The sequence below is a fragment of the Polistes canadensis genome, unplaced genomic scaffold (genome assembly GCF_001313835.1).
Source record: "Polistes canadensis isolate GaletaPanama2010 unplaced genomic scaffold, ASM131383v1 scaffold_184, whole genome shotgun sequence".
In the NCBI taxonomy this organism is placed as follows: domain Eukaryota; kingdom Metazoa; phylum Arthropoda; class Insecta; order Hymenoptera; family Vespidae; genus Polistes; species Polistes canadensis.
In genome coordinates this window covers 210,270-223,594 of record NW_014569731.1, presented here as the reverse complement: position 1 = coordinate 223,594, position 13,325 = coordinate 210,270, and the positions used below count along the sequence as shown (strand labels likewise).

The following is a 13,325-nucleotide window of genomic DNA, read 5'->3' as shown; positions in this document are numbered from 1 at the left end:
TGCAATGCCTTTATATAAACATACTCGTTATTCATTGCACTGTGTAAAAGCCAATTGAAATGAAATAATAGGAATATATTTGACTATCTCTGTATTAATAAACGATAGATGTTCTTCTCTATGAAGAATGATTAAATAATTTTGTCCTCTTAAAAAAATTATTTAGAAATTGAAATATTAGTCAGACAAATTAGTAAGATTGGAATATTAGTGCATCGGTTATTCAAATATCAAGTAAAAAGTATTGATATTATTCATTGAAATACAAACTATTAAAGAAAATTCCAACACTACTTATTGACCGACCCAATAAAACGAGTTGCTGTATCCGAGATAAACATAAAAAAAAAAAGATAATTATTTGTAAGTAAATATGTGAAAAGTGTAAGAATTCAAAAATTGTGTCCACAGGTCTGGAGAGGCGTGGAACGTGGAAGAGATTTCTACTGCATAAAAATTCAGCCGGAAGTGGTGGTACTCCTCAGCATACTTCTGGTACATCTACCGACACAGAACTCACAACCCTCGACAATCACGAATTATGGCTTCCTGAAAGCGACCCACCACCATCGGCGATGTCGGCACTTCATGCTTTCGGTGCTGAAATGTTAAAATTATCCAGAGGATTGGAAGGTATAGCCAGTCCCTTAACTCAAACTCCAATTAGGATGGGCAGACCATCAACTTCGGGTGCTCATCATTCTTCAGGTGGTATTCAACAACTACAACAACAGCAACAACAAAAACAACGACAGCAGCAACATCAACATCATAAACATAATCATCATCATCATCATCAGCTTCATCAGCAACACCATCAGCAACAACAACATCGATCCAGCTTTCGAGACGGGTAATGATGCTATTTTGGATTTTTTTTCTCTTATCTTTCATATTTTTCCTTTTTATTATATGTATATCTGTTGACCGTATAAGTGTGAGAGTTGTGTGTTTAACGTATATACATGCATATATGTGTGTACACATATAGACACATTATTTTCGAGGTATTTTGAATCCCAAAGTTGGAGTCAATGTTAAAAACAGAAGTTCTTACACAGTCAGTCAGCAGAGAATCTCTCGTTGATGAAAATTCTGTCGCAAGCAGCGAATTGCCGAAGAGCCAACGAGGGAGAATTTACAATTAGAAACGAACCTGACAACACACACTGAAAATTTTGCAAAGAGATTTCTCTCTTTCTCTTTCAGAAGTGTACGGAATGAGTCGATGATTGAAAAGAGGAAGAAAGACAAAGGTAAATAATGAAAAGGAAGATGAAATTTCAAAGAAAAATATCAAAGCATTGTTACGAAAAAAATCAGTATATGATGACCTCCTTTACGATGGAATATGAATTTGGATTTAATTTTGGAATTATTTTCACAATAGTACAGGGGCAGGAGGAGAGGGGAATAATGACGTATATTGACAAAGGAAACACGAGAGAAGGAACTATTACGATGCAATGCTTTACTCTTTCCGAGATAACCGCGTATCCGTGTTTGTGGTGAGATGGAATATCGTTCCTTTTACAGATTATGTGCCAACCTATTCCTCAGTGCATACGTTATTCGACTAACCGTGTATTGGTACGTGCGCGCGTGTGTGTATACACATACATGTGATTGTGCACATTGATCAAATCTAATCGTTGCAACACATCAAACGTCAATATCTTCTTACGAAAAAGTGCAAACGTTACGAGGAACATAAATTTATTGATATGCTTGGTATCATAGAAATGTTTATATTGAACGATATATAAGATAATATTTATTATTAATTAATAAAAATTCCAAATAAATAAATAAATTAATTAATTAAGTAAATAGAAAAAGTAATTCTTTTGTAGGAGAATTAGATGTATACCTAATAAATACGAAATTGTATGAAAACTATCAAAGAACTCGAGGTGGGAGGAAGAAACGATTACGTAATTCGTAAACGATTTTACGAGTAAATATTTACGATCGTGTTTTAAAGCGTATTTATCGATATATAGCTAAGAAGAGTTTGTATAAATCCTGGATCGGAATAAGAAGAGAAAGAAATAGACGAAGGTATTTTTCGCAATAGATTTAGATCGTTTGAATAGAATACAACGTTAAACGATTTTTGTTTAGTTTATTTTTGGTTATTTCTATAGGACATATTTACGAGGATATGGAATATGTTGAGAATAAAACTACGTTTGTGTGTAATATCAAAGATTTCTTTTAAAACTGGACAGCAAAGAGAAATCATAGCGAATAATTGTTGCCGCCTGAGTTATCATGAAAATATTCTCCTCCATTTGTTTGTAGTTTATCAGTTAATACAACGAAAGTCAAAATTTATGTAGGTGTGTATATGTTGAATTTGCGTCATTACACAAATGCAAGAACCGTCGACTGCTCCTGTGCGGTCAGAATACGTCAGTTCGAGTTATTATTCACTTTTGTTACAAACGAATTTAATCTTGCCCGTGTCTACCCTTTAAAATGACTTCCAATCTGGACGAAAACGTGCCGAAATTAGAAGATTTTTAATCTCGTTAACTCATGTACAAATTAATATTTTTTTTTTTATTTATTTTTTAATTGAATATATGTATAAACACGATCATTAAGTAAATTTTATAGAGAGAAATACGCAAATGTAAATTTCACATTAGTACGAAAATGAGCCAAAACCTGCAGATTTTTCAATCTCGTTAATTCGTCAATCAATTGCCATATATATATATTTCAATATTTTCTAAAATATATTAGAAAAATATTTGAACGATTGTTAGGTACGTGTTTTAGAAAAAAACTAGAACATTTTTCAACGTTAGAGTATTTTCTCGGTTCTATATATCGACTGATTTATGAGATGTTAGTCGAAACTAGCGTGCAGGAAAGAAGTGAAGCATCGGCTTGATATTCCAGTCCAAGCCTTCTCTTTATCATCCACTGAGCTGGTTTGTTTCCTACATAGGAAAGAGAAGGGGGTGGGGCAAGAAAGAAAGAAAAAGATAGAAAGAACGAACGGTACTCGAGATTGGCTATTCGTTATCGTTCGTAGATTCATCTAGCTCGATAGGAAGAGTAATATACGATGTAAAACGATAAGAAAAAAAAAATAATTCAATTTAATCCCCCTTAATTAATAACAAGATTTCGTATAGGTGATTACAAAAAATGAAAAAACTAAAAATTCCAGTAAATTTCTTTTTTTTTTTTTACAAATACAACTTCGAGTACTTTTACAGTATGCAGTATGATTCATGTGACTTTTATATCTCAAATAACTTTGTAAATATGTGTCTAATGAAAATTTGCTAATTACAATAGTTGCATAGCGTAGGGCAAATGATGATGCATCATTTTTTCTCATACGTGGGCAAGTTTCAGAACTTTGATCAACTTTATTTCTTTTAATAGAATCATACATTACTATTTCATCTATCAATATAATATTACATTTAAAAAAACAAACTAATGAGATAATTTACGATAGAAAAAACAAAAGAAGAAATAAAGTTGACCACGAATATATCAAGACCCCTTTACAAACAAGAAAAACTGATAAGCCATCATATCTTCCTCTTGAAATCATACAAACTTTACATTTAAATAATTGTTTATTAAACGAATGATTTTAAAAAATTATTTAAGGTGTGCAAGTTACGCGAAACATTTTGTAGAATAATCAAGAAGAATTAAAGAAAACAAAAATGGATATCAAAATAATACCTATGTTCAATCTACTTTAGAGTTAATACTTTTCCTATTTTTTTATTTTATTGCCTAAATATACGTAATCGTACCTTACGAAAGAGCATAAGTTATTCTTGAAAACTATCGCGGAAAAGATTAAAAGTATTTGTTAAGGAAAGCAATGTTGGGATCGTTAAACGTAATAGGAGTCATTAGGATAAAACTATTAAAAATAAAAACTACTGTTTTACGCAGAAACTCGCGTAGAATTAATCGTCGTCGATGGAGTCCGTAAATTTGGAACGATACATTCGTCGTCGTTGTCGTTTTCAAATGAAACTTCAGTTTCTAAACGTAAAGTCACCTCGAGAATTCTCTCTCTTTCCCCTCACCTCGGTAAAGTGCGAATACTTCATTAGCACGGATTGTTTCAACCTTCTCGACGATTAAGATTTCATTGAATTCATCAACTTAGTCGCGTACTTGTCTCTCTCTTTATTTTCTATCTATATATATGTACAGGGTGACCCATTTTAATCGGGAAAGTTCAATATTTTCCCTTATTCACACACACACACGCGCGCGCGCGCGCACACGCACGGTTTTATAAAATAATTTAATAGCTTTTTTTCTTTTCTTGAGATATAAACAGAGTAACTTTTTTTTATTTATAAAGAACTATAAACTGGATCGATTAATTTAATAAAAAGTATATAATCTTATTTAAAAAAAAAACATTGTGATATAAATAGGATAATTTTGTTATTTATACAAAACTACAAACTCGATTGATTAATTTAGTAAGAAATATATTGTATTTAAAAAACTAGTGATCTTCTCGAAATCGTCCGCAAATGAATACTTTGAAAAAAAAAAAAAAAAAAGATATTTATTTTAGCTTTTCAGGGTGTTCCTTGTTTTAAATATTAAAATCATAAATAACGGAGATAAGAAAGAGTTCCTATTGAAATGGCTTACCCTGTATATAAATATCGTCTTTTCATGAACGTAGAAAAGCGGTTTCAAGAAATTCCTCGATTTTTCAAAAAACAATTTACACCCTATGTTTCAAGAGAATGGTTACTCGAATTTTATTTCTCTATCTGTCTGTTTATTTCTTTCTCTCTCTGTCTATTTTTCTTTTTACTCCGAACGATAAAACGACGTCAAAGAAGTATGATGAAAACGTTTTGAACGAATCAATTCCATTTTCGCTTGATTCGGCAATTTTCTTTTGATCCAAGTTACGACCTAATTCGTGAAAGTTGATCCTAATCCATAATAATATATTTCATGGATGAAAACGGAAACGAGGAAAGATTTTCTCTGTCGGATAAAAAAATAAAAATAAAAGAAAAAGATTTGATTGGGATAATGCAAAGAAAATCGAAGAATCTTTTTCGTCAAATTTCTTTGATCGAAGAATGAAAGATCATCCCTTTTCTGGATGAAAGGGTTATCGATTGAAAAAAGGTTTTAGGTAGAGAGGAAGATAATAGTTGTTCGTTCGTTAAATTTGAAAAGGTTGATGGACTTCTACGAGGAAAATCGTAACGCAACACGCCTTACCACCACCACTTTTCAGAAAGAATGTTGTTTTTATTTTTATCAGCCCCCGTTCTTGGAGGAAAAACTTTTCACTAAATATTTTCTTTCATCTCGCATTCATTTCGCCAAGTATTTCGAAAGGAGATAGCGAGGAAGGAAACCTTTTGAGAATATATAAAATAAAATTATAGTATATATGTATATATATACCAACACTATCCAAGTGAAAAACTCATCTATTTATCATTTTATCGATTCGCCAAAAATATCTACTGGCAAAACTTAAATGCTTTCATCTCTCATCCTTTCGTATTAGTTATAATATGTCAGAAAACGTTTTAAATTATAAATTATAGTAGAAGTAATAAGTTGGAATTGAATAAATCTAATTGGAAGTTAAGAAACCTTAAGGAAGGAATAATAATACTAGAAAAGGCACTATAGATATTCGTTTTCGGTAGAGTGAGTGAGTGAGAGAGAGAGAGAGAGAGAGAGAGAGAGAGAGAGAGAGAGAGAGAGAGAAAAAAGAGTGAAAAAAAAAGATAGATAGAAAGACGTTTCTCTGAGAAGAGAATTTCATATCGATCCCAATGAAAGGAGACAGGGGTTCCCATTGTTAAAGTAAGTACCATTGCATACATCTGTTGTATTAAATCCTTCAAACTTGGTGCGAGTGCAAAGCCGAGATTTGCAATATTCAATACATTTCGAATAGCTCATTTTTTCCTTTCTCCCTTTTTCTTTTATACTTCAATGTTGGAAAAGTAATCGGTGAAATACAAAATGAAAAATGTATTGAAATATTTTCACGATAAAAGCCTATCTTGTTATTATTATTATAATTTTTTCTTTTTTTTAATAATCCAATAAAAATATTCCAAAATTGACAAATAAATATTTTCAAATAAAATAAATAATATCATGAGAAGAAAAATCATTGTATCATTTAATTTAAAATAGTAGATTCAGTATCGATTCGTTGTTGTTCGTAATGATTCGATAATCTTCGAGTGTTATTTCCTATCCGTATAAAGTTAAATTTCTAACATTTGGTGTGTAAGTCAATGCGTTAGAAAGAAAAAGAAAGAAAGAGAGGGTTAGTGGAGCACCTAATTTCGTGTGGCACGTGATTCCGGGTAAGCGTTCGCAGCTTAAACTTGCAATTAGCTGAAAAGCGAGTGGGTTCTCTCGAGTAAGAGTTCTGGGTTAGTATTATCGAATGTGGTAGATTCGTATGAGTTACTGGCTGCGATAATTCAATCGAGTAAAAGAGAAAGAAGGAAAGAACTTAATAGATGAGAAAGAGAGAAATAGTTGAACTTGTACTAGGGTAAAAGTATAGTACTTTCTCTTTTTCATAAGGAACCCACCAGAGAGGTGGTAATGAGAGCAAAGAACGATTTATCGAACTGGACGTGTTCTCGGTTTCGTCTTGAAAGGAAAAATTGGCAAGCGACCACCACTTCCCATCTCTATCTGTCACGACTCGAACTTCCCTCAAATTCATCTTTTCCTATCTTACTTTTATATTTTATTTCTTCATTCTCTCTTTTTATAACAATTTAAACATAGAAGATAATTAATTAGTGTGTGTGTGTGTGTGTGTGAGAGAGAGAGAGAGAGAGAGATAGAGAAACAGTACACATCGTTAATCATGAAAAGACACCTTCTTATCCTTTAACGAGCCTCGAACACGAAAATCATACGTTAGTGAAACTTTATCTCAACTTAATCCTTAACCCTTCATTGCAAACTTGTCTAAGTGCTTGATTCTTGCGATCGGAATGATTGAAATTTTGTTAGAAAAGATGAAATAATGGATAAGAGTAAGATATTGATGAAAATATCAATGTTAATGTTAAATCATTAACAAGGGTGAGACTCGATTAACATAGAGACGCGTTTAGAGACACGAGCTAAGTGCACATTCCTTTATTAAACAGTTTCATATATATATGTATAGGGAGAAAGAGGGAGAGAAGTTTACTTAAGTGCGACCACGAGGTGAACGAGACTCCTCTCTTCCCTGGAGTCCGTTTTGCACTTTGAATGCCAGTAGCTAAGTGCAATCCACTTTGAGACCGCGTCACCGCAACATATATAACGGTATCCTGGTTTCCCACTATCATCCGACATTTTCACACTTTTCGCGAGAATTCTACCGAAAAGCCTGAGGGTGATTACACACACACATAAAGACACACGTAGATATATATATTTATTTATATGTACACACAATGTCTATCTATATAAGTGTAAAAGACGTTTTTAACGGGAGACACAAAAATCAACTTTCTTTTCTACGTTTAATAGAAAAGTATTTTACAAATTATACAAATAAATGTCTACTATTATTTATTTTGTTCAAATTAAATTCTGATCAATTGAAATTTCTATAACAGAATTAGTGTTGCTATTATAAATATTTTGTAAAATAATTAGATGGTATATGATATGATTATTTTATTCAGTATAAATATATTAGAAACGTTTGAAATAATATTGTCTAGATAAATATCAATTAAAAGTTTGTTTGAATATTTCAATGGAAAAATATCGCGAAAGTTAGATGAAAAAGATACAAATTGGTAACTATTACCATTGTTATTTTACCTGACTTTCTTTCTTTCACAATGGATTATTTTCATTTATAATTCTCAAAGAAAACAGAAACTTCAGAATCGATTCTCGGTATTCTTTGCAACAAGATTCCTTCGTTAACATCACGAATGTCTGCCTATTACTTCGCCTTTGAGAAAGGAAACAGAAATGCATTGGGGTTGTATTTAAGTAGATGCTACGTCATTTGCTTTCTACGTACGTAGATACTCGAGGTTTAAATGCTTTCTTAGGAAATTAATTACAATGGATAAGAAAAACGACTAGAGTGTTAGTAAAATGAAACTGTCACGATTTCACGAATTTATCGGTGATCAATAAATAATATAGGGCACTAGTATTTTATATTAAAATAAATAACAGGGATAATCATAGTTTTTTATATTGAACATTTTTATTAGTTTTCATTTTATTTTTTATATGATTTTATTGTGAAAAGTGATGTAATATTTTGTTTAATTGAAAATTTCGTTATTAATTATTAGCTAATCCACTATTAAATGCAATCATCTACTCGAATCGATATTCGATTTCGAAAATATCACGAAACGTATAGTTTATAAAACTTTGAGACAGAAGGATCTAACCGATCGTTTCACGGTAATTGATGAAGAAGAAAAAACAATGGAGTAGGGATAGAGTTCTAGTTTTCTCAAATATTTCTTACTCCACTTACGTAACTAGTTTCACTACGTTCTCTTACGTTGCTAGTTTCACTTTTTGCGATAGAATCGTGAAAATATTTTCTCTGGATGATACTTTTCTATCAATTTCCTTTGAAAACAATGAAACTGCATTAAATTAAATTTAATATTATATTTCTTTTACCTAATGCTACTTAGAATTTTGAATTAACTTTATGTAAACCTAAAAGGAATTTTAAACTTTGCAAAATAAATAAAAATGCAAATTTAAATGTAGAAAAAAAAAAAATAATTAAAAACCACACATATTCTATCCTAAATTTTTTATTGATTAATATAAAATGTTATGCTTGAAATCAATAATTTAATGAGATTAGAAAATTGTAGCAAGGAAAAACGAAAAAAAAAAGAAACATAATCAAAGAACAAAAAATAGCACTCACGGGCTATTTCATATTTGTGCAAAATTTTGTATATGTATGGGATAATACAGTAAAGATTGGGTTATAAAGTGTAAAGTATTCGATTATTGTATAGAAAAATTTCTGAATTTTTCTAACATGTGTCGTTTGCAGGATTTGCGAAAGTTACAACAGAATGCTTGTTGAGTAATGTTCACTCATAATATAAAAGTTGAATCGAAGAGACTACAAGGAAATAGAAATTGTCAATGACAAAGCTATAGATTGATCGATATGATCGATCTATCGAACGATGGAAAGATCTGTAGATCAATTTCGCGTTCGCTCGTTTCCTTGCTTGCTTGCTTCTTTCTAAATACGGTATTAAAATGGAATTTTATGATGCTTCACTATTGATGCTTTCGCTTAACGTAAAAATGCATCATCGACGTGTCGCATCGAGAAATCGATAGGGAATGTCCACATCGATGGATATATGTCAAGAACGCCCGATGCAGCTGGCTTTTTAACGCACTTCTCTTTCACTCTCTTCTTTTTCTAAAGAATTTCCTATGTAAAAACAAATACTTTTTCAAAGATCTTCCCTAGCTCGTATTTTTTAGCAGAAATTCACACATTCGAGATAAAGAAAAAGAAGAAAAGGACGGGAGTGTTTTTTTTTGTCATTTAATTGATGTAACCCTAATGGTGATTTCGATGCTGAAGTGAAATCAAAATATCCTATATGTTTATTTTCTTTATAAACTTTGAAGTCAGCAAAGAGTCATTAGATTTGAACGTAAATATATAACAAGGGAATTTTCAAACGAATAATTTTGTTCTTCCTAAATCGAAAAGATTGGATTGTAAAAAAAAAAAAGAAAAAAAAGAAAAATCAAAGTCTATCAAATGTCTTTTCAATGTTTTTCTTTGAAACTATTTTTATATGTCTGACTATTTGTTCGAACCAACGAACAGAATATATCACTTCTTTTATTATAACAGCAGTGGGGATAGCGGAGGAAGTAGTGGATCGGGTTCAAGGACGAGTTTATCAATGGGTCAGGATGATTTAAGTTCACCGATTCCTTGGAAACATAGGCGTAGAGCATCGACTTATAACGAGGCACACCTTCAACGAGCTGATTCGATCTCACCTAAGATGCCTCGGAAAAGATCATTCAGTTTTAACGAGCAAACGACGTTTAGACGACGTTCCTCCTCGTCGAGAAAAAGCTCGGCGAACGAGGATAACGCCAAATCGAGGAAATCTTCAGACAAATCGGATAATGAAATAACGACGATACTTTTGCCACCACCTTGCACTTGTCCATATTTCGGAGAATCTTCGAAAAAACAAATGCCACAGCCTACCGAAGTTGTAAATGTATCGAGCAACACCATGAAGCCTATTTCTGAAAGGACACTCGAGGTGAATCTTCTTAGTAGGAAGAATAGTGGGAGAATCAACGAAATAGTACCATCTAATTCGGTTGTTACTTGGAGGGGTGGAAGACGTGGTTCAAGTTTAGGTAAATTTCTAATTCTTAAAGTTAAAGGTTAATATTCTAAATAGACTCTCTATTATATAACTATATTTATTCTATATTAGATATTTCTTTACCGACAGGTAGCACAAGGACTCAATTGGCGTGTTCCAGAGCAACCCCATTAAAAAGAGCCGCAACAATGCGCGCGCGCAACGGCGCAACGGCAACAACATCATCAACTATAATAGCAACAGGCATAGCAAGTAGTACGTCATCGAAACAAACTGGGAATGTGTCATCCCCTTGTCTTTTGAGATATCCCGGTGGTGTTCGTAGTCATCATTCGAGAACGAGTAGCGTCGTATCAAGGAATAGTTCGAGACATGGTAGGATAATAAAACTCGAACAAAAAGCTACTAAAGTACTCGGAATAGTATTCTTCACGTTCGTTATATTATGGGCGCCATTTTTTATCTTGAATTTAGTACCAGCCGTTTGTCCAGATTGCGAGAGACAAATCGGCCATAATTTATTTGATTTTGCTACGTGGCTCGGTTATGCCAGTTCTATGGTCAATCCTATATTTTACACTATTTTTAATAAGGTATTCAGACAGACATTCAAAAAGGTACTCCTCTGCAGATACAGGAATCAACCTTGGAGACCATCTAGGTAGGCACTCGGCCCCGGGAGACCGGGGTCTGCCGTTACCAGGCTTTAACGTCCATTTACTTACTTTACAAGAGATTGGGCTTGATAATGGGAAGAGTATTCTCCGAGGTCGAACATGTCGATGAAACTCTTATTCTTTTTTCTTACATTTTTTTCAACATATCCCTTTTTATTACATAAATACCTTATCACGTCTTTCAACGATATACAGACACGTCGGAAATTAATCGAGAGATAAAGACATTTTTTTTCTTTCTATTTCTCTTGGAAAGAATCATGATTGTTTCTATGTAACATGTAAGCGATGTTTCTTCCATAGTTAAGGATCGATACTTCATGGAATTTAAATATGAAAATGCGTGTCTTTTGTGCAATCATTCGAATTTCATTTGATTTTTCTTTTTTTGAAATTAGAAAATATTTTATTAGAAAATAGTTGATATGAATAAAAGATCGTTAGAACGGTTTGTCGTATTCTTTTTTGATCATATTTTAATACATTACGCGTCACGTTAAAGTAATTCTTCTACGTGGAAATATTATTACATAAATCATTTTCTATACACAATAGGATGCACTTTCACGCAAAATCGTTGGGTGATATGCCGAAAGGCGTACTAAATCAATTTTAATAGATCGTTAAAAGGATCCTTGATCCTTGAGTAAATAGATTTTCATGATGGCTCGTAAACAAAAGTTGAGACCTGATTGTTGATAGTTTGTTAATCGTTGCTGATGTCTTTCGAATATGCGTCGCGAGTTCTTGTCTCTTATACCTAGTTTATAATGTGTTTCAAAATTACTAGTCCTTATTTTCAAATTTTACTCGGAACATTTAATTAAATACATTTTCGTAATCAAATTGTGGCCGAAAGAAATGAACACTTGAAACAATTAATTTTAAATATTATACAAAATTACATCCGCTATTTTATGACTAAATTTGTTACAATATCTGCGAACAATTGCGAGGATAAATGAACAAAAAAACAAATTCTAACAACTAATTCTTCTTTCATATTAAAAATGTCGATTTAATATTACCTCAAATATAAAAAGATAAAACAATAACTTAAGTCATATCGTAAGATCAACACATCTAGAATATATTGAAAACATTTCGAATATCATTTTATTACAAAAAATATTTAATTACGTCTCTTTAAGTATTAACATAAAATTACAAATAGTTATTCTGAAGCAGTTTGTATATAAAACACTACGATAAACCAAGACACGTATTATCTTTCTCATTCTAACTTCCTTATCGAAGTATATATTTACGTTTTGAACGAATATTGGTAATAGCAAAGCAAGGTTGGTTGCCAGAAAATTTCAAGTAAAAGAAGAGAAAAGCAATTTTCTTAGACTTTCCGGTGGGAAATCTTATATTCTCCTAGATGACTTTCTTCTTGATTAAAATTCTAAAATTCTAGGTATGATGGAAATTTGGAAATCCAGTGAAGGAATGAGTCACGCATTTACGCGTGTTGCGATCAAAATCTAAAGTGAGCAAACGTGTGTCTTCGAAAACAATGCTGAGAAAGCTTCGGATAATTTTTAATGCTAGGAAAAATTTTCCAAAATTTTTACTTGCTAAAAGATAAAGGCTTTACTTGGAAATGTTTCGTAACAGTTTATTATTTTACACAATTTCTTTTTAATTAGAAATTAAATTGCTTTCGACGAATTTTTTATTGCTCAATAATACACTAAACGTAATTCGATTAAGAAATATTTATGCATGCATACATGCGTCGGTAATTATGCCTGTTGATAGTTAAAAAATAAAAAAAAATTGATGTTATGATTTAATTTGTAATAAAAATAAATTGAAAAATATAAAATAAAATAAATACTAAAATCAATTAAAAAAAATTTTTCTTTTTAAATATATTACTCTCATAATTATCGACACAAACATGGAATAAAGCGCGAACAATCTGTCGTATTTTAAGGATTATTAGATTTTGAAGATGACGACTGGAAGTTTTACGATGAGACTTGAAAAAAAGATCGATTGATCTAATTACTTGCAAACGAAAAACCAAATATTTTCATTAATAAAATGGAATTATTTGCATATGTAAATAAATATAAATATTAATATAAATATAAATAGATTTATAAAGCATATGTTTAATAGCGCTCGTTAAATAATAATATCGTGAAGTTGCGCGATCGTTTCGTAGAAATAAGAAAATTATTGTTACAAAAGAGAATTAATATTAACTTAAAATAATTAATTAATAATATCTAATAACGTAAAG

At 31.5% G+C, this 13,325-nt stretch overlaps 2 protein-coding genes across 10 annotated transcripts in view; one reads left to right on the top strand and one right to left on the bottom strand.

The window, feature by feature from the left end:
* LOC106789461 overlaps positions 1-12,867 on the top strand; it is a 70,838-nt gene extending 57,971 nt beyond the window's left edge. For all 8 annotated transcript variants that reach the window (XM_014753668.1, XM_014753665.1, XM_014753669.1 and 5 more), the window contains 3 exons: positions 412-853; positions 9,899-10,425; positions 10,524-12,867. In XM_014753668.1, coding sequence (XP_014609154.1) covers positions 412-853; positions 9,899-10,425; positions 10,524-11,059 — 1,505 coding nt within the window. In that variant the 3' untranslated portion in view covers positions 11,060-12,867. The remainder of the gene's footprint in view (positions 1-411; positions 854-9,898; positions 10,426-10,523) is intronic.
* The window catches only part of LOC106789460 (26S proteasome non-ATPase regulatory subunit 1), a 59,728-nt gene that overhangs the window by 11,953 nt on the left and 34,450 nt on the right, over positions 1-13,325 (bottom strand). The gene's annotated exons all lie outside the window — the stretch shown is intronic.